General features: G+C 49.3%; 1 protein-coding gene across 5 annotated transcripts in view; it reads right to left on the bottom strand.

The window, feature by feature from the left end:
- The window catches only part of XYLT1 (xylosyltransferase 1), a 492,695-nt gene that overhangs the window by 57,841 nt on the left and 414,072 nt on the right, over positions 1-20,782 (bottom strand). For all 5 annotated transcript variants that reach the window (XM_079945329.1, XM_079945332.1, XM_079945331.1 and 2 more), the window contains one exon: positions 19,770-19,972. In XM_079945329.1, the coding sequence (XP_079801455.1) occupies positions 19,770-19,972 (203 nt within the window). The remainder of the gene's footprint in view (positions 1-19,769; positions 19,973-20,782) is intronic.

Below are 20,782 nucleotides of genomic sequence, written 5' to 3'. Positions count from 1 at the left end.
AAAGAAAAAGAAAAAGAATCATGCTTGGTATTTCGTATTTTGTATGCACTATTCACTTGATCCTTGAACCACTCCAGAAGGTAGGCAGCAGTAGCTGTATTTTACAATGGAGCAAACTGGGCTTCTCAAAGCTTGGATAACGCATCTAAAAATGGTGATGATGGTGATGATAATGATATTGATGATGATAATGATATTGAAGATGATGACTACTGAAGATATAAATCATGTGTTCCAGGCACCTGCCATATATTGACTCATTTTGCCTTCTCAACGACCGCTGTGATGGGTGCTGTTATCATCACCCATTTTGCAATGAAGGAGTACAGAGAGGTTAAATTACTCGTGCCAGGTTAGACAGTCCACATATAACAGTAACAGGGGTTTGCACCTGGCCACCTGACCTCAAGGGCTTCACCAAAGAGGCCTGGAGGATACATGGCGTGGTCATGGAAACTGGAGGGAAAGTGCTGCTATGTCTGCCTCCCAGCCCCCTCTTGTGGAGACAGGGACAGCTGAGATACCTGCCTTATGACATCAGGGAATTACATGTGATATCGGACCCTCTCCCGGCTGCAAGGGAGCCAGCATGTGGCCGGACAGGTGTGATGTGTCACCATCCCTTGGCCTGCTGGGCCCCCAGATGGGGTCCTCTCTATCTGTGCCGGCACCTCCAGTTAAGGGGAGAAGTGGCTGAGCCAACTTTAGGATTTACGAGAACCCACCATGGCTCATCGCTCTTCTGAAATTGACTCTCTGGCTCTTTGGAATGTTTTCCATTTTAATGGTGGAGAGATCTGAAAATGCCTCTGGTGGAAAGAAATAAGTAAAGACAAAAACCTTTCCACTGGTCTTCAATCTAGGAAAAAACGGAGATGCTTTTAATAATCATGGAAGTAAAAACCATGCAATAAAGGATCAGCGAGTCTTCCACCACTTGGGAATAAATGGCAACCGGCACTGCAGCCCCAGTGGTGTTACATGGGATGGCCATGGATCCATTTGCTCCCTGATTTCTTACTTCAGTAAGGACTTACTGAGCTCCTACTATGTGCCAGGCACTGCCCCCGGCACCGGAGACACAACCTAAGTGAAACAGATGTTGTTTCTGCACTTGAAAAACTGTCAACCTAGTGGGTTTACCCTCTTGTCACCCTCTTGTCATCATTTATTGATTGAGCACTTTCTCTGTGCCAGGCAAGCACTTCACATTTCACAGCTTCATCCCCACAGCGAAGGCTGAGGTAGGTGACTGATGGTTCCCATTTGACAGATGAGAAAACCAGGGTATGGTAAAGGATGAGCAACTTGTCCAAGGTTTCATGACCAGTAAATGGGATAGGCTGGCTTCAGACTCTGCTGACTCTGCAAGTGTACACTCGGATCCCTTTGCTACACTTCCCATGGCCTAAGTCCTGGAAAACTTCTGCCAAACAGAGATGAGAAAGAAGGTTTCTGGGTCCGGCTCCAGGTTACAGTGTCCCTACAGGAAACCCAGGGGCCTGGGGACTAAGAAACCGGAGTGGGGCAGAAAGGCCCAACAAAGAGAGAAAAATAACTGTACCGAAACAACAGGGGGGACTGGCCTGATGGAAAATAATTACCTGAGCTATAATGTATATATCCACTAGCAGAAAATATTAGCTATTGTATTTCCCCTCTTCCAGCAGCCTGGTATAGCTCTCTACTTTTTTTCCTTCCTTTTCTTTTCCCACTGCCAAGCAATTGATTAAGAACTAAAGCAATCTCATCATGGTGCTTTCCAATAAAAAACTTTTCACAGGTAACCTGATGCTTTTAGGATAAACTGGGGCTTCTTAACATGGCCCTCAGGGTCCCACAGCATCTGGGTCAGCCTACCTCTTCAGCCTCATTCTATTGGCTTATCCCCTTACCATACCCTGTCCACCTAACACTCTCAACTTGCTGCATGGGCCATGTTCCCTCATGCCTCAGGGCCTTTGCACACACAGCCCTCTCGGCCTGGAATACTCGGCCCCTATTTTTTTTTTTTCACCCGATTAGTTCTTTCTCTACTTTTCTCAGTTTAAGGACACTTTTCCAGGGAAGCTTTCTCTGATTACCTAGAAGAGAAAAGGTTATATACATGTTGGTTTCTTATAATATATGTATGTGAACTTCTGTCCTAACAATGTCATAAGGATATAATTATTTAATGCTAATCTATGAAGACAGGAATGTTAACTACCCTATTGGTGGCTGTAACTGCAGATCCTAGCAAATGTCTGGCACATTGTATGTTCCCGCTAAGCATGTGCTGACTAGTCAGTCAACAGACTGACTATATGAATGGATCAATCAATCAACAGTGAGGAACTTATATGTATGTGTATACCTGAATCACTTTACTGTACACCTGAAACTAACACAACACTGTAAATCAACTATACTTCAATAAAAATAAATAGTGAGGAACTAAAGCTGATATTTCATTAGAGTGTACTTTGCGGTCATCACCTTGGTTAAAAATTCATCTCTCTCTTGTCAAATCAACATTGCAACCTGTGGCAGACTCATGGGACAAATTACAGACAGGGAGCCCAGACACATCCAGGCAGAAAGATGGTGGGGAACCAGACACACAAAATCAACCAGATTTACAGAAAGCACTACAGGAACACGCGTCCAGTCACTCTGGGAAATCTTTGAGAATTATCTGGCTTCAGGGCATTAGTCAGCAACCTGCCTGATAAGCCAAGGAAAGACAAACGAGTCTTGTGCTTTGAGGGGAAGCGGGAAGCTGGGGTACGTCCTGAAATCAATGAGTCTCAGGATTCAATGTCATTAACCTTTTTGATTCAGATTGAGGTAGGTAGCGCAGGGTGATTTAAGTGCAAAGGGGCACCAGCTATTTCTGACAGGCTTATGCAGAGAAAGCTGAGTGGTAAGAACATCCAATTTGCTCTGGTTGACACATACTATGAAGGGCTGGATAGGCCTACAGTCCTGTAGGCCCCTCTGTGAACACATGACCAGGGCCAGGCAACACTGACGGGTGAGCTGGATTTCATGTGCTTCTTTCTAGCTCAAGTTCAGTACTGGTAAGCCATGCAGGTTGGGGAAAAATAAAGTAAAAGAAGACTGCTGTTTTATGTCAAGTTCAGCCACCCACGGCTGGGTGGGGGTCCAGGCCAGGCTCCAGAGGACGTTGACCAGAAAAGACCCTGGGAATCTCCACCACCCTTTCTCTATCCAGGGTCCTGAAAGTTGAAGCAAGGAGTCCATCAACCTTGGCACCTTGGGTGACAGACTCATCTGTGATAATGCAGGAAAGGCCTGCCTGGTAAGATGGGTGGGTGGACAGGGAACTAAATCTGCAAAGGCCGAGACAGGTGTGTTCTGGGCAAGGCCATTATCTGAATGTGGGAGATCTGGCAGAATGGTCTAGTGCAGGGGTCTGTGAACTATGGCCCAACACATGTTTTCATATATGAAGTTTTCCTGGAACACTGCCACGCCCATTTGTTTACATCCTGTCTATGGCTACCTTATTGCTGTAGTGGTAGAACTGTGTCATTGTGACAGAGACCATACAGCTTGCAAAACCTAACCTAAAAATAATAAATATTTTATTTACTATCCGGCCCTTAATAAAAACGTTTGCTGACCCCTGCCATTATGCTGTTCCTCTTTTTTTGGTCATTCATACATTTTTCTCACAACTTTTTGGCATATCCACCTTATCAAAGCGCCTTCCTGGCCCACCCTCCCTTCTCTTTCCGATGCTGTAATTTTCCTCAGACATATTTCCACTCTGCACATTACCCATTCTCTTATCTATTGTCTCTTTCTCTCATCGGCACCGGGTGGGGTGGTGGGCACACCATGAATATGCTTTATTCATTGTTGTATCCCAGCCCCCAGAAAAGTGCCTGGCATACATAGTAGACACTCAATAAATACTTGTTGAATACTCGAAGAACCACTCACCCCTTGTATTTTGCTTTATTAATATTTTCTTATTTAGATCAACTATTTTTTTAAAAAGAAAACTTCAACTTCAGAAAGCTGGGGCATGCTAGTTTTTCCTTACACGTGTTAATATAGATAAATATTGCCATTTTCAAAAACTCAACTGCGTACTCCTTTAAATCATCTGGCTTACTGCGGCTAAGACTTGGGAAGCCCCGGCTTGTGGTTAAGGACAAGTGGGTTGAAGCCTGAGCTCCATCTCTCAGTAGATGAGTGACCTTGGGTGAGTCCTCACATCCCTTGTCTCTCAAATGGGAGTGATGAGGTCCTGCCTCACCGGTAGCTGAGGGATGAAGTGAGACCACAGGCACTGGCACAGCACCCTGCGCACACTTGGGGCTGGATGAACAGAGACGGGGACACTGGGGGAGCGGGCATCTCCTGGCAGATCAATTCACGACAAGCCGCACCTCGGCTCTGCAGCCGTCGCTCTCAGTGAAGCCCATCTCGGACACTGCCCTCTGCTGCACCGCATCCCCGCAGAGCAGTTTGGATTAATGGGACCATTTAGCTGTAGGTGTTCAGAGAATGCATTGTTTAAAGTAACTTGTTAGAAACTTCCCCAGGGCGGCAAAGTTTTAAACAAAGATTGACTCTGTAATAAAAAAACTGCTTGGCCTTAAACCACATTCCAGCATCTCAAAGAGCACATTTATGCGCAGAAAGGAGTGGCAACGTTTGTGCCCCTGGCTGGGTTTGCCAAGTAATGTTGACTGATGAACACAATCAAATTGCACCCAGGACACTCCTTCTCTTGGGGGAGGAAAGGACACAGGAGACAGCCGGCGGCTCTCGGGGACACAGTTTCCATCCCTCCTCCATGAGGGAACAAAACACTGATGTGGGATTCCACTCGGGCCCTACCCTGGGAAGGCTGGCCAGCACCACCAAACGGCCTCCTCTTTCCCACTCTCCACTTTCCGACTAAGCAGTGTTATGGGCACTGGGCCAGGGCTGGAATCCAGGTTAGGTGTCCAATCTGGCCTCAGTGGGGCTGTTTCTCTTCAGATGGACAAGAGTGTGTGGGAGGAGGCTTGCGACTCTGCTCTCTGCCTTGGCATCTACTCCGTGACTGTTTCCCAGGCTGGGACCCACCCAGATGTCAGAGCTGACATCTGACACATTCAGAAACTGCCTGGGAGCCTTATAGTGGCCAACAGGCTGGTCAGGGACAGATCGTTTGAGCCTGGTGATGGGGTGGGGGAAGTGAGGTTGAAGAGGAGGTCTAAGGTAGAACTTTGGAGAGATTGCAGCTGCGATGACTCAAGAGTGTTGCTTCAGCCCATTGCAGTCGAGCAAGCTGATCAACACCAAGGCTCTTTTCAAACAGCCTTGCAGCAGGGAGGGGCAATGGGGGCCGGGCTGCTCAACTACAGACTGACCACAAAAAAGGCCAGACCAGGGCTTCCCTGGTGGCGCAGTGGTTCAGAATCTGCCTGCCAATGCAGGGGACACGGGTTCAAGCCCTGGTCTGGGAAGATCCCACATGCCGCGGAGCAACTGGGCCCGTGAGCCACAACTACTGAGCCTGTGCGTCTGGAGCTTGTGCTCTGCAACAACAGAGGCCGCGATAGTGAGAGGCCTGCGCACCGCGATGAAGAGTGGCCCCCGCTTGCCACAACTACAGAAAGCCCATGCACAGAAACGAAGACCCAACACAGCCATAAATAAATAAATAAATAAATTTAAAAAAAAAAACAAGCTTTTAACAGAAAAAAAAAAAAAAAAGGCCAGACCATGATTTTGGTGCAGAACGAATAACTGTCCAGGATTTCTAGCTATCATAAGAAGAACAATAAGAGACCCATTTTCTCGGAACTTGTAATAAATGCCCAACTCTGCACTGGGCCCTGTATTTTACTATCTCTCATTTTTATAATGACCCTAGGAGGAAAGTGTGGTGGGGAGAGGGCTCTGGCCTTGCTTCGCATATCAGGCCCTCCTCTGCCCATCTCCTTAGGTTTACCCGAAGGGAGAGGAACTGATGGTATGATTACTCAGGGCCGGAGAGATTGCTTGGGCATGGTTACTAGTGGGCTGGGTTACTGTTTGGTGAAAGCCCCTACCTGGATTCCACTACTTTTTCTCATGTTTCTTGCCTCAAACCTAGGCTGCATCTGAACACTTGGGGCCTGAATCAGTCATGCTTTCTTCTTCTGCCTCTTCCGTTCATGGAACCAGGTGGTCTCCCTGGCGGACCCGGCCATCTCTGTCTCCTCAGTGCCATTACCATGGCTGAGCATCCTGGGCCCAACGTTTAGACGGTGCGAGAGATGAACACGAGGACGCACGTGGGTGCCAGGCCTGAGCCTTTGTGCCCACGCCTGGTTGCATATCAGACAGCTTGCAGAGCTGGACCTCAGGCAGACCTTGGATTCCCACCTGGCCGTTGGTAACACTATCATCTCCCTCTTACAGGTGAGAAAATCGAGACTCAGGAAGGTTGGATTCACCTGTCTTGAGATCACACAGGTGGAAGGGGCTGGAGAGAGGATTCAAATCCAGGTCAGGATGACACTGCGTGCTCACTCACGTGCCCTCGTGGAGCGAGTGATGGCGCAGAACACGCCAGCATCGTTTCGATTCTGCAATGGAACAACTGCACACTTTTGGAGGGATGGCAGCCATTCGTTCTTAATTACGCTGCTTGAGGCTAAGGTTTAAACGAGTGAGAATTCCTTCAGCTCTGCAGTTTGGCAGTTTGGGGAGGGGTCTGGACGGTCTGAGATAAAAAGGGACAGGATTATAAAGGAATTTGAAAGCTAGGCGTTCCCAGCTAATGCAGAACAGCTGGTTCCTCCGTCCACGCTTACAGCAAACACAACTGGTAAAGCCCGATCTTCCATCAGCCAGAGGGAGACAGCCCACAAGTGTGGAAATGGGACCACACGAGCCATGGTGGTCACGTGGTGCGGTTTGCGCTGTTGTGATTGGCTTTTTCCCCTGGGGTCCACCGCCGGCCAGCCTCACAGTGGGGCAGCTGCGCAAAGCCGAAAGAGGGTGCATTTGCGAGTCACCTGCACCTGCCTTCAAACCAGGCTGGGCCACTGCCAAGCTGTGTGACTTCAGGCAAGTCACTCAAACCCACTGAGCCTCAGTGCCCTTCTCCGTGCCAGCCCCCTGGGGATGCTGTGGGGACCAAAACAGAAAATGACGGCTGAATGCTGGTGGCTCTGGATTCAGGTTCTGATGTGCACTGCTCCTCTCTTGGTTATTGGACATCTTTGCCACCCGGATTCTCTTCCAGATGAAGAGAGCGAGGGTTTAGATGGGGAAGGAATGAGCAGGAGAGCTTTGGTCCACAACAGCTCAGTGGGTGCAATACGACCTATTGGTGAAGAACTCAGGTTATCTTTCCTTTTTCCCCCGGAAGCATGAGTGAATCTTGGTTCTGACCCCCACCAGTTGTGAGGCACAGGGCAAATTCCTTAACTTCTCTCGGCCTCGGTTTCTTCATCTGTAAAATGGGATGCAGACGTAGCCTCTACCTTCTGGGGTTTCTGTGACTTTAGGTAACACATGGAAATCTTCTGGCTCAGGATGCCACATACGGTGAATACAGCCATCCTTCAGCATAGGCAGGGGACTGGTTCCAGGACCCACTGCGCACCTACCAAAATCCGAGGATGCTCAGTCTCTTACAGTCGGCCCTCCATAACTGCGGGTTCCACAACCAAACCACCTGGCTGTGGACCTGTGGATACAGGGGCCGACTAGACTCATGAAATGCTAGCGAATATTATCAACCACTGCAGCCTGGCAGATCGTGAAGGGCTTCCCCGGGCAACTATTCTGAGAGGCCACTAGTGACCATTCTCCGTGCTGGGCAATGATTCAAAGTGGCAGCAAGTGGGAGGAAGGAAATGAATGATGATGATGATGAAACGCACAGAGTTTCCATCTATCCACCCAACAACTGGACCTTAACCCTGTCCATTGGGTCCATGTTCATCTAAGTCTCTGCTATCATCAATAAAAAGGGGTAGAAACTCCCCTCCTTTATCCCACTTGACCTTTTAAGACATGCCGTTCCTCTACAATGCCCTTGAGGATAATCTCCATCTGCAGTTACATGTGAGGGGGAGGCAGGGGAAGAATAACAGGCTCTGCAGTGCTGATCGCCCACATTGTGGGCCACCTGGGCTCACACTCAAATTCCCAGGGTGCACTTGGATGTGCTTAGAGCATCCCAGAGTGCACAGCATCCCTGCCCTTTGCCACTGGTGGACAAGCCACATCATTGAAGCTTTCTCGAGACGCAAACATGCTCAATGCACTGGACAGGAAGATGCCTAGGGCTGGAAATGTCCCATCAATGGACACGTAGAGAGCTTCTGCCAAGAGGAAGAACTATGAGATCTGAGGAGGGAGGAGTTAGGAAGAAAATACCTTACAAAATTCATGGCATGGTCAGTCTGGGATGTGGTGAGACCATCAAACTGGCAGAGCATAGAGATCACATTTGTTTCTGAGCTGGTAGCATCCACTCTCTCTTGTTTGCTAACAGCAGTGCAATTCTCTCTAGTGGAAGTATTCCTGCCCCACGACAAGGTCCACAAGGGCAGGAGTTTTTAAAATCATTTTCTTTACTACTCCATCTCGAGCATCAAGGACTGTGCCGCTTAGTATGTTATTTGTTTACATTTAAATTAAAATCAAATCACACTGAAGATTTGGTTCCTTGGTCCCACAAAGCACATTTCAAGCTCTCAGTAGCCACATGTGGCTGGTGGCTACTGCACTTGGGCATCAGCACAGTAAGTTCCACTGGACAGCGCAGGTCTAGAGCACTGCCTGGCAACCAGTAGGGCCTCAATAAGCGTGCGATGGATGAAGGAAGGAAGGAAGGAATGTCTGAAGTGCTCTGCCCTGCTGGCCAAAGCCAGGACACATGACTCAAGATAAAACCATCCACCTCCTTTCCCCAGGACTGAACTTTTCTCAGTAATGAAAGAAGGGAAAACAAAAACAGCAAACATACAATATGGCTGGGAAGTATTTAAGCCAAATGGCGGTATCCCTTGGGTAAAAAACGTCATGTCATTCTTGCCTTGTGTCCTGCCACCTTCTGTACCGATTATGTGAACTCCCTACATCCTCCCAGGAATGTCCTTCCTTACCTACTTTAACCAACACAGTGTTCTACCTTGACTTTCTGAGGAGTCTCGGTGCTTTTCATCTGTGTCCCATGAGAACTCCAGCCTCCCTCTGTCCAGGGGATGCTCTGGGTCGGTCCTCACCTCCAGAAAGGCTGAAGAGCTGTCCAACCGAGAGTACAGCTCAGGAGACCCAGACGGGCCAGCAAGGGGAAAGCAAACTGAGTTTCTGCAAAGGCAGGAGTGCGACCCGTCAGGCTGGAAAATAACAGGGCTGAGGAAATGATTATTTTGCTACTCGATGCAAACAGAACTGTTAACGGCATAATTACTGGCATGTTTTTCCAGTTCCCTCGCGACCAACAGCCTGAGTGGACACACCCTTTCCGACTCACACATTATCTGGGCGGAGCTTTCCTTGGATGGTGTCCACGTGGGTTTTGGGGTCTCAGGAAAGAGGATGCGCATCTCTGATCATCCAAAGAATAAAAGTGGCTGGATGCTGAGAAAGCAGCCAACAAGAGAGATGGTCGCACCCAGAGATCGGGTGTCGGGCTGCCAAATATGACCTCCCACGAAGTAGTGAGGTTAACATATTTTCCACCCTAGCACTCACCTTGCTATTTATTACTGTAATTAAGGGATGAATGTCTATGTCTCCCCCAGACCAATAATCTGCAACTCTCTCTGTGTATTCCAATCACCTGGGGAGCTTTAAAAAAGAGATAGATTCTTGCTTCCCGTAAGGAATTTATATTCAACTGGTCTGGGTTGGAGTCCTAATATTTTAAAGAACCTGATACTTGAAAGATGTTTTAGAGGAAATTTCTGGGAATCACACAGAACTCTGATTTTCCCTCATTGAGAACCATGTCACGGGATGCCATGCTCCCTGTGGCAGGGACCCTGTCTGTCCTGCTGTCTGCTGTCCCCCAGGGTCCGGAGGTTGGTAGGTGCTCGGGAAATGATTATTGAATGAAGGAACTGGAGAACGTCAGCTCCATCCCCACACAGAGCTGAGAGGATGGGTTCCTTGAAAGAGCTGCCTTCAGAGGGGGCTCCCAGCAATGCCCACTCCAGATGCTGCTGGAGACCCAGGACAGCACCGTCCCCTCCCGCAGAGCAGCTGCGGGCAGGCCCAGCAAGGGGCGGAGGGAGGCTGTACCGGGTTTAAGGGTGTTTCCCCTCCCCAAATTCATATCCACTTGGAACTTCAGAAGGTGACCTTATTTGGAAATAGGATTTTTGTAGATGTAATTAGTTAAGATGACTAGGGTGGGCCCTAACTCCAATGACTGGTGTCCTTATAAAAAGGTCATGAGAAGAGAGACAGACATACAGGAAAGAAGGCCAAATGAAGATGGGGGTAGAGATTGAAGTGACGCATCTACCAGGCAAGGAACACCAAGGGCTGACGGTGACCACCAGCAACTAGGAAGAGGCAAGAAATGTTTCCCTTTACAGCCAGTAGAGGAAACGCGGGCCTGCAGAAACCTTGATTTCAGACTTTGAGCCTCCAGAACTGTGAGAGAATAAATTTCTGTTGTTTTAAGATACCCAGTTAGTGGTCATTTCGTACAGCAGCCTGAGGAACCCACGACACAGGCTAAGGGCACGGAGAGCAGAGGCAGGTGGGCAGAAGGAGGAGTCAGAGGGCTCCTGTGTTTCTCCAAACTCCCCTTGCTCCACCCCCCGCCTCCATCACTCTGCTCCACCTACTTCTCTTCTCTTTAGTTCCTGGACGCGCTGGGCTCTTCCCTGCCTCAGGGCCCTTGCATGTGCTGTTCCCCTTCACCTGGTACCTCCACTCCCTCTTTTGCACAGTGGGCCCCATTTCAGGAGTTGGCTTAAACAGCACTCTTTAAAAGCATCTCATCTTCCCTGACCATGCTCCTTAAAGTAGGACCCCCTTCTTATTCCCCATCACGGCACCCCAACATGACTTTACTGAAGTCATCACCATTTCTCCCATAGATTGTAAACCCCCTCAGTGAATGAGCGAGTCCGTTCCTCTGCTGCACCTCCCAGTCCCTAGCACAGTGTCTGGCACTCAGCCTGGCTCAACACCCAGTCGGTAAGTGAACTGCACACTTGCTTGAGTAAATAAATGATTATATCCTGCAAGCTGCTCCCAGAGAGGGTAGTGGCCGCTGCTTTTCCGAACGGCCCTGGAGAAGCTCTAGCCTGTTTTCAGAGTCTGGCTCAGACTATGTCCTCTTGGGGAACTCTGAAGGCCCAGGTGTGAAGCAATGAGGGTCTGAATTGGGCCGAGATAGAAGAATCATAGGTGGAAACACACATGAGAAAGATATCAGGGTTAGAATGAGAATATGCAGGCCCCCATGGAGTGGTGAGATGGAAGGCACACAGGTTTCCAGCTGCTGGTGAACCGGTGGTCTTATTCAGAAGGATGGGGAATGAGAAGGGGGACTGATGTGGGCTGGGAAGAAGTTCTAGAATAATCATTTGAGGGCTATGATCCTGTGGGGAGACAACTGCCTGTAGCTAACCTCATGGGTCTACTGAGAGTTGTACCAGCTACTGAAAGCTTCCAAGGGTTCCAGGGCCCTTGTTTTGGGAGTTTATGTTCCTTAAAAAGAATAAGAAATAAACCAGTCACAAAAAGACAAATACTGTCTGATTCCATTTCCATGAGGTACCTAAAGCAGTCAAATCCACAGAAACAGAAAAGAGAATGCTGGTTGCCAGGGCCTGGGGGAGGGGCGATGGGGGTTTTGCTTAATGGGTGTGGAGTTTCAGTTTTGCAAGATGAAGAGTTCTGGAGCTTGGTTGCATAACCATGTAAATGTACTTAACCACTGAACTGTACACTTGAAAATGGTAAATTTTATGTTACGCATGTTTTATCACAATTAAAACCAAAAGAACAAAGAGGGGTCTCGAGCCACTTTCTTTCTCAGTCCTTAGCTGTCCCCTCCTGCCTCACACTCAGTCCTCTTCTGAAACTCTGGCCTCAGGCCCCCGGGCGTCCTGGGTCCTCTGCACCAGCCCTGCTCTACGGGTCTCCTGAGAATGGGGCTGTGCCGTGCAGATGGGGGGGCCTGAGCGCCACACAGGAGGCGGCCTGGCTCTGTGCCTCAAAGGCTGAGCTGCTGCTTGGATTCAGGAAGCTCACGATGGCTTACAGGACTCAGGCCTCTGCCGGAGGTGCAGGGAGGAGGGGGCTCCCTGAATGTGGTTCTAGGTCAGCAGCTGCAGCCCTCATCCTTCCTCACTGGCCTCCCCTTTCCCGCTCCGTCCCCTCCACACTCTTGTTTCACAGTAGCCAAAGTGATCCCTCCACATTGTAAATAAGGTTACTTCACGCTGAAACCACACAGCTCATGGGCTAAGGATTCAACCACCGGACAGGTGATCAAAAGTCCCTGCAGGAACTGGCTGGACCATCCTCCCTGGTAGTAAGGCAACCCCTGGCTCGCTGTGTTTCAGCCACGTCAGCCTTCTTTTAGCTCCTCAGGCATGCCAGCATCCCCCCTCCCACCAGGCCTTTGCCCATGCCATCCCCTTTCCTGAACACTACCCCAGGATCATCCTGCACACTTCCGCTAGCTAAGCCCAACCCATCTCGCACACCTCAGTTCACGTGCTGCGTCTTCAGGGAGGCCACCCCAGGCTCCCTGGTCCAGGTGAGCTTGCTTGCTAAGTGCTCTTATATCCCTCCTTCCTTTCAGAATACTTGCCTCACTTTGTGACCACGTGTTCACTCGTGTGATCATTCTGGTTAATGTCTGTCTTCTCCCATCAATAACAATGGCTGCCACACAGACAGTACTTACCAAGTACTTACTAAGCACATTACACACGTTAACTCGTTTCATCCTCTAACAACCGTATGGGGGTGGTACTGTTATTGTACCCATTTTACAGATGACGTAACTGAGGCCCAGAGATATTAAGCGATTTTTCTCAAGTTCAATTTCACACAGCTAGTAAACAGAAGAGCTGGGATTCAAGCTCAGTTGGTCTGGCTTAAGTCTGCACCCTTGACCACTAGGATGAGGGCAGGGACTGACCATGTTCTTCTTTCCCGTTGAACACCTGGTACCCAGCACAGTGTCTGGCACATAGTAGGTGCTCAATAATTATCTGTTGCATGACTGAGTGAAGTCAGAGGAGCCCTGTCTCCTGATCTCATCTGCGAGACATTTTCAGCTGGCCTCACAGGCAGGCCTGAGCTCTTTCCTCCCCAGGACACCCCCAGGCTGCCTTCAGAAGGGGCTTGGATGGTGAAAGAAGAAGGAAGGGAAAAAGGGAAGCTTAGAGCTCTGACCCTAAGCCTCCATCTTTCCATCTTCAACCTCAAATCTGCCTCAGCCAACCGGAATCACTGGGAGCTTTTCTGCTAGAACTAGGCAGAGGTGGGCCAGGCTGAATGGGAAAGGTCACCAGGCTTCTGTGGACGGCGGTGCATCAGATCAGCACCCCTACCCCGACCCCAGCATCATCAGGGATCAGTCAACGAAAGTCCCTAAGTACCAGTGCTGTGCAGAGTCCCACGTGATGGACCTGCATCTTCTTCAACCTGATGAGGTCTTCACCTCGGGACATACGGCACAATCCAGGCTGGCCAAAAGACACGGCTTTCGGGGAGCTCTTAAGAATCCCGGCTCTACCGCCTGATGAGTGGGCAAACAAATCGTGGTATAGCCACACGATGGAATAGTATTCAGCCATAAAAAGGATGAAACATTGGCACATACTACAAGGTGGGTAAACCATGAAAATATTATCCTAAGGGAAAGAAGCCAGGCACAAACATCACACGCTGTACGATTTCATTGATATGAAATATACAGAGTAGGCAAACCCAGAGAGGCAGATTGGAGATTGACAGGGGCTCATGGCGGGAGGTGAATGGGGCGGGATGGAGCTTCCTCTTGGGGTGATGAAATTGTTTTGGAACTAGATGGAGGTTCTAGGGTGCACAGCATGGTGCATGTACTAAAAGCCACTGGATTGAGCACTTTAAAATGCTTAATTTAATGTTAAGTGAATTTTGCCTCAATTTAAAAAAAAGATCACTGGCTGGAACCTTGTGGTCAAGTTCCTTAACATCTTTGTGCCTCAGTTTCTTCATCTGAAAAATGGGATCCCCAAAGTATGTATGTACTTCATGGAACTGCTGTCAGGACCATGGATAGCACTTAGAATCACGCCGGGGATGTACTAAGTGCTGTAAGTGCATTTTCCGTGGTTGCATTTGCTGTTAACAACAGGATTTCCGTGACCCACTCGAGAACCACTGAACTGACTAGAGGAATGAAAAGCAGGGGATCGACTGTGCACAGATGCCTGAGTCCTCTGCCCAGATCCCAGGGCGACCAGGCTCTGTGCCGAATATTATCAAGGGCTTAACTTTCCTGCAAGGTTCACTAGAAGTTCTGTTTGAATACTAACCTCTTTAAACGTTTTTACACACTGGAAGTCATGTTTTAAGGGATGAGGATTAAGACACACACGTGTTAAAGGTCCCAGCAGAGGGCCTGGCACACAGTAGGTACACAGGAAACAGCTGCTGGATCTGGGCTCTAGTCTTGCTTGATCAGTGCCATGGAGACCCTGGTCTTGGGGACGCTGCAAAGAAGCCAGGACACCTGCTTCCTGTCTGTGCGAGCTGGCCTTTCCTGCTGAGGAGCTGCAGAAAACCTCCTAGGTTCCTGCTCTGGGTCCCTGGTGGTATGTCAAGAGAGAGGTCTGGGTCTAGGTCAAGTGTAGCTTAAATATCCACATGGTAGGTCCCGCTAGGTTAGACCTTGTTGCTGTGGATCCCCAAGAGGCAGAATTAGTAGATCCTGGGTTTAGCTTGAAAAACTGAAATACTGTTTTCCCCTACCACATGCTCGCACACACCTACACACACGCATGCATGCACCCACGCACGCACACATACACCACAGACAGAATATGAGCCCCAGAGGGGCCGTGGACACACTCGGCCTTTACATCTGATTTGCTCTGGGACACAGAGCCCAGTGACAGACTGTGTGGGGTCTGTTGCTACTGGCCCAAACCACGCAGACCAACGGCGCAATGCTTTAGGGTTTCATCCCTTCCTGTGGCCCATCTAACCGAAGAATGCTAGCGCAGTGTCCAGCCTTACTCAGTACATAGAACATATTAAATAAAACCATCATGTCCTTTGAGGATTCCAGACCTAGTAGGGTCTCAGTGCTTGAAAGCATCCATTTTCATTCACACGCTGGATACGTAAACATCTCCAACCAGAGCCTACGTGGGCCAGGCGGTCACATCAACGGCGAAGGAGGAAGACCTGGATTCTTTAAACACACTTCGCTTGCATATTCCAAACATGAGAACAGTCTTCCCATTCATAGATGAGTTGGTTCTATCCTGCTTCTCTTGAAACATTTTAGCCTTCAAGTCTAACTCTGATTTTCCCACTTTTGAAAGAGATGTGGGTTCAAGAAATATTTTCCTGGTCTTCTCACGAGTGAAGGGAAAAAGGAAAGCAACTCAGTTGACGGTGAAGTCCAGACCATGGGGTCCACGCTACTCCACCACTAATAATAACAGCCTGCATTTAACGAGCACTTTCTGTGTCAGGCACTGTGTTCAGCCCTTGACATGCAACACGTCCTCTAATCCTCCTAACTGTCCTATGAAGTAGGTACTGATACTGTGCCCCCTTTCAGGTGCTGACGCTGAGATGCAGAAGGCTGAAGCTGATTGTACCAATTCACACGGCCGGTCGGTGGTGGAAGATTCTGCAGCCAGGCTGTCTGTGTCCAGGGTCTCATCGAGGCTACTGGCCAGTGAAGACCAATGAGTCTGGCCAGCAGTCAGAACTAGGCAGCAGATCGGGCAGGCGATGTCAAGTCACAAACAGCTCAGAACAGCCACGACAGGTGGCCTCTGCCCTTGGATATCCATCCCCCCAGGTTTTCAGAGTCTCGTAGAAGCTACTGACTTGGGCACTCACGCCCCTTCGAGAAGGCTCCTAAGTTTGCTCATCCTTCCTGGGAGGGGAGAAGTCATGGTTTTGGAAGCTACAGATGGAGCGGCAGATGGGAAGTGAAAGCTTATCAGAGTTGCCCAGGATAAAACCATTCATCTGCAAAATTCATATGTTTCTGTGTGGGGCGATTTTACAAAAACAACAGCAAGAGGAAGCAGCAGTGCCTGATGCGTGAAGTGCCTCTGGCCACGAGGCTGGCAACGTGAGTGGCCAGAAGAGCTTGGGGTGGGGCGCATGGGAATGAGGGCCGTGGGGGGCAGAGGAGACACAGACTGACAGAGATGTCGAGACAACTGAAGCATTAAAGCTAAAAAAATGACGACTCCCTTCTCTGAACCCCCAAATGGGTGCGGCGCACGGTCTGAGAAAGGATTTCTGGATCTTTCTTGGAGGTTATGAGGTGCAGCCTTGGAGACAGCATGGGAATTAACAGTTGACATTTACTGAGCTTTCTAAGTGCCCAAACTCTGCTCGGTTCTATTGTTATAACCTGATTTCACAAAGATTGAATTTACTTGCCAAGGGTCACCCGCTCGTAAGGTGGCAGAACTCAGAGTCAAACCTTAAGCCATCAGATGGAAGCCTGAGCACTCATCCTCCTGCCTACGAAAGGCTAGAAATCCTGACATCCTGGCCGAGGTGACCTGGCTAAGTGGCCGCTGTTACAGCTTCAACTTGCAAATCAACAGAGGGTCTCTGGGGGGCAGCACTGAGACCTGATGAGATTCTTTCGGGAAGGGCCATGGGCTGGCCCACCTGCCCTTGAGATCTCTGGCCAAGTGTCACCACCTGACCGAGGCTGAGATGAACTCTGAGGCCTCCACAGGAGGTCCGGAGGTGGGAGAGTGAGACCCTAGACCCCTGATGGGAGTGCCTGCCACGCTAGCAGCTGCACTCAGCATGCTGGGATATTTCTGAATGCGGTCCTTATTTGGAAGGTGGAGGGAGAATGTTCTAACTCACCCATGCCTTGTGCTTCTCTACACTCACCTCTCCTCAGCGTTTTGTTTATTATACTCCAGCCGTGTTTAAATTTCTCAACAGCAACTAGTTCATCTCTGACCCGAGTCCAGGCTGTTCAGACGGTTCTCAGTTGGAGGCGATTTTGCTCCTCTGGGAACAACATCTGGAGATGTCTGTGCTTGTCACAAGTGATTGGGGGCGGGGCCCACTGCTGGCATCTAGTGGGTAGAGGCCAGGGGTACTGCCAAACGCCAGCAGTGAGCAGGGCAGCCCCCAGGACACAGAATGATCCAGCCTGATGTCACTCGTGTCTAGGTTGGGAAATCCTCGTCTAGAAGGATCTTCCTGTTTTCCATTTGTCTGCCGATCCCTTCTTATCCTTCAGGTCTCAGCTCAGAACTGCTGCCATTCTGACCCCCTGGTTATGCCCCTCCTCCACTCACACCATCTTCCTTTCTTTACAGTTTGTTCACACCTACTATGATGTGCCGCTTGCATGATTATCCAATTCTATCCTCCCAGCTAGGATCCATGCTCCACTGAATGCCCAAGGAGTGCTTGTAGTACTCAACATAGTAGTTGCTTAATAAATGTTTGTGGAATGAATGTTTGAATGAATGAATAAGTAAGTAAAAGTCTGCCAGAGATACTTCATAATCACCCCCTTGGATTCCTGCCACCCTATGAATAAAAGAAAACTGGTATCTTTCTAATCCCCATCATTTTCCTCAGGTTCAAAGAGTGCCAGGAGTATCCTACGTAAACTAACCAAGGATTGTGCTTTCCCCTGATCTCCTCCAAGGTCCAGATTCTCCCAGCAGATGATGGGATGCCACCAAGCCCAGGACTGAAAGGGGCACAGGAAAGGAGACAGAAGCCATTGCTAGTTTTAAAGAGAGGTCTTCCCTCCATACCTGTATCTTATATGCATCTTGATTCAAAACCCAAACTCCTGGGAATATGTGATCTCCACATTTGACGGCATTAAGAATGACTGTTAATATTTTGGGTGTGATAATCAAATTGATGTTAAATTCCAAGAGAGACTTTACCTTTTAGATACGTTTACTGAAGTATTTGCAGATACAATTATATGATGTCTTGGAAATGCTTCACCAAGGGTTGGTGGAAGAGGGTGAAAGTCTGTACTTGTATAGATACAAGGTGAATGGATTACAGTTGAAACTGGGTGCCGTGGGGGTCACTATACTAGTCTCATATTCTTGTGCATGTTTGAAAGTTGCCCGGATAAAGGAATATTAAACAACAAGGACAAAAACTTTTATCTAGCTCTTCTGGGAATGCTATACCCAGTGCCAGGAGAGGAAGGAAGGCCCTCTCGCCTTCACCCTGTTCACCTCTCCTTTTCAGCCTTGTCAAAAATCAAGATGGGGGCTTCCCTGGTGGCACAGTGGTTGAGTCCACCTGCCAATGCAGGGGACACAGGTTCGTGCTCCGGTCCAGGAAGATCCCACATGCTGTGGAGTGGTTAGGCCCGTGAGCCATGGCCGCTGAGCCTGCGCGTCCGGAGGCTGTGCTCCGCAACAGGAGAGGCCACAACAGTGAGAGGCCCGCGTACCGCAAAAAAAAAAAAAAAAAATCAAGATGGAAGACACAAGTCAAGCAAAGAGCTGCCTTCTTGATTGGAAATATAGTTCATTTTCTTGCCTTTTTACCCCTCTACAGATCTCCAGGGGTTTTCTTTGCTTACGTCTCTTTTAAAGAGTAGACCAACGTTCGTGCAAAGGGACAGGCCTTCCTGGTGGCATCTGAGTTTCTCTCTGCCTAGGGGCTGCTGGCTGTTCCGCCAGCTGCCCACAATTGTGGCCAAGCAGCCTGCAGGTTCAGTGGGAGGGCTTCAAGAGAAGCTAGAAATCTGGAGTTTCAGTTGCAATCTCCCGGTTTTAAAATGTGGGCAATCAACTCATGTGTTAAAATCTGAGAGGAGCCAGGTGAACACACCACGGGCCTCCAACAGCCCGGAGACGCCTGTCTGTGATTCTGCCCGAGCCGTCACAGCACTCCTCCTCCTTCCATTTTGTCCCTTTCAGATTAACACGTAAGTCAGACCTTGACCCTCTTCTGCCCCAAACATGCCAGCGATTCCCATCTTTCTTTGAGTAATGGCCAAATTCGAGAACCTCCATGATCTCACCTCAATTTTCTCTCTGGCTTCTGTCTCTTACCACTTTCCCCTCACTTACTCTGTTCCAGCCACCCTGAGCCCTGTTGTTCCTGGAACACACCAGGCATCCACAGGGCTCGGCACCAGCTCCGCCCTCCTCCTGGACCACTCTCCCTGTCTGGGTGGCTCAGTCGGCGTCTTCCATTCTTCTTGGGAAGGACGTTCCTGGCCACTCTCATCTTGCTGCTCTCTGCCTTATTTTTCTGATGTACCATTTTACTTATTTTATGTGCTGTCTGTCTCCCCCACTGCAAAGGTTTTGGCCTTTGCAGTGTGTTCTCAAACAGAGCTGGAAAAACCATGTACTTAAGAAATCTCTGTTGAACGAGTGGATGAATGAGCGAATGCTCACATGATTCTCAGGCTCAGGGTGGACCCTGTGCAGAGAGATCTCATGGAGACAGTGCATAAGCATCTCACAGAGGCACAAAGGCTTCTCCAGACAGGAGGCAGGCTGCTTCTGCCTCTGGCTTCCCAGCTGTGACAGGGGAAGCAGGACTCCAGAGCAGGCTGGCCTGGGGCCGGGCCGCCTTACCTGATGGGGTAGTCAGCCGCGCTGAGGTTGATGAAGAAGTCCCAGGGCCAGTCGGTCATCTCCAGGAGGTCCCGCATGCTCTGCAGGTACGTGGACAGCAGGCTGGCTCCCCCCCAGATGGTGGCCATCCTCCAGGGGGTGACGCGGACGTTGCCGTACTGCCTGGCGAACTGGAGCACTTGGCGATGCAGGTAATTAGAGCGCTTTTCCCAGGAGAGAAAGGGTGACATTCAGCAGCGCAGAAAACACCAAGACCTGTCCCTTGGCCCCTCTCTGTCCCTTCCCTTCTGGTTGACAGGGCTTTTGAACTTTGCCAAGTAACTGATTCAGGCCTAGGGTGTCTTTCTGCATTGCTATTTGAACTTCATTATTTTTAAAATATTACTTTAGCTATCTGAAATGCAGATTCCCTGGCCCTGCCTCTAAGCCACCGGTTCACTAGGTGTAGGTGGGTGCCTGGGAGTCTGCATTTTTCTACAAGATGGATACATATGGTCTGAGGTTAACGAGCTAAGAAATATAGCTGCATCTAGACCTGATGAGTATTTCAAGAGGTAGAATTTCTCCATTACCCTCTCGCAGGCCTGCAAGAAGCAAGCTTTTTGCATAGGCATCCCCTTTGCCTTTCTTGACCAAAGACATAGTCATGTCACGTCAGCAGACCGACAGAAACCTCTGGAACAAGATGCTCAGGGGTCAGCAAGCTGGCTGCAGGTTTTTTGTAAAGTTTTATTGAAACACAGTCACACACGTCCATTTACGTATGTTTTTTATGGCTGCTTTCATGCTACAATGACAGAGCTGAGTAGCTGCGACACAGCGTGTGGCCCACAAAGCCTGAAGTACTTGCTCTCTGACCACTGACAGAAACAGTGTGCCCACCCCCTGGGTTAGCTATCTTCACAGAGCGACAGGCACTGCATCGGGCAGTGGGACAGTGAGGAAAAGAGGCACGAATGACAGTGTTTATGGAGAAAGTCTAAAGTCACAGCTGGGAACTTTGAAACCAACAC

Source organism: Stenella coeruleoalba (genome assembly GCF_951394435.1).
Source record: "Stenella coeruleoalba genome assembly, chromosome: 15".
Taxonomy (NCBI): Eukaryota; Metazoa; Chordata; class Mammalia; order Artiodactyla; family Delphinidae; genus Stenella; species Stenella coeruleoalba.
Note: the sequence above shows the minus strand (reverse complement) of the source record. Positions and strands in the feature narration are given on the sequence as shown.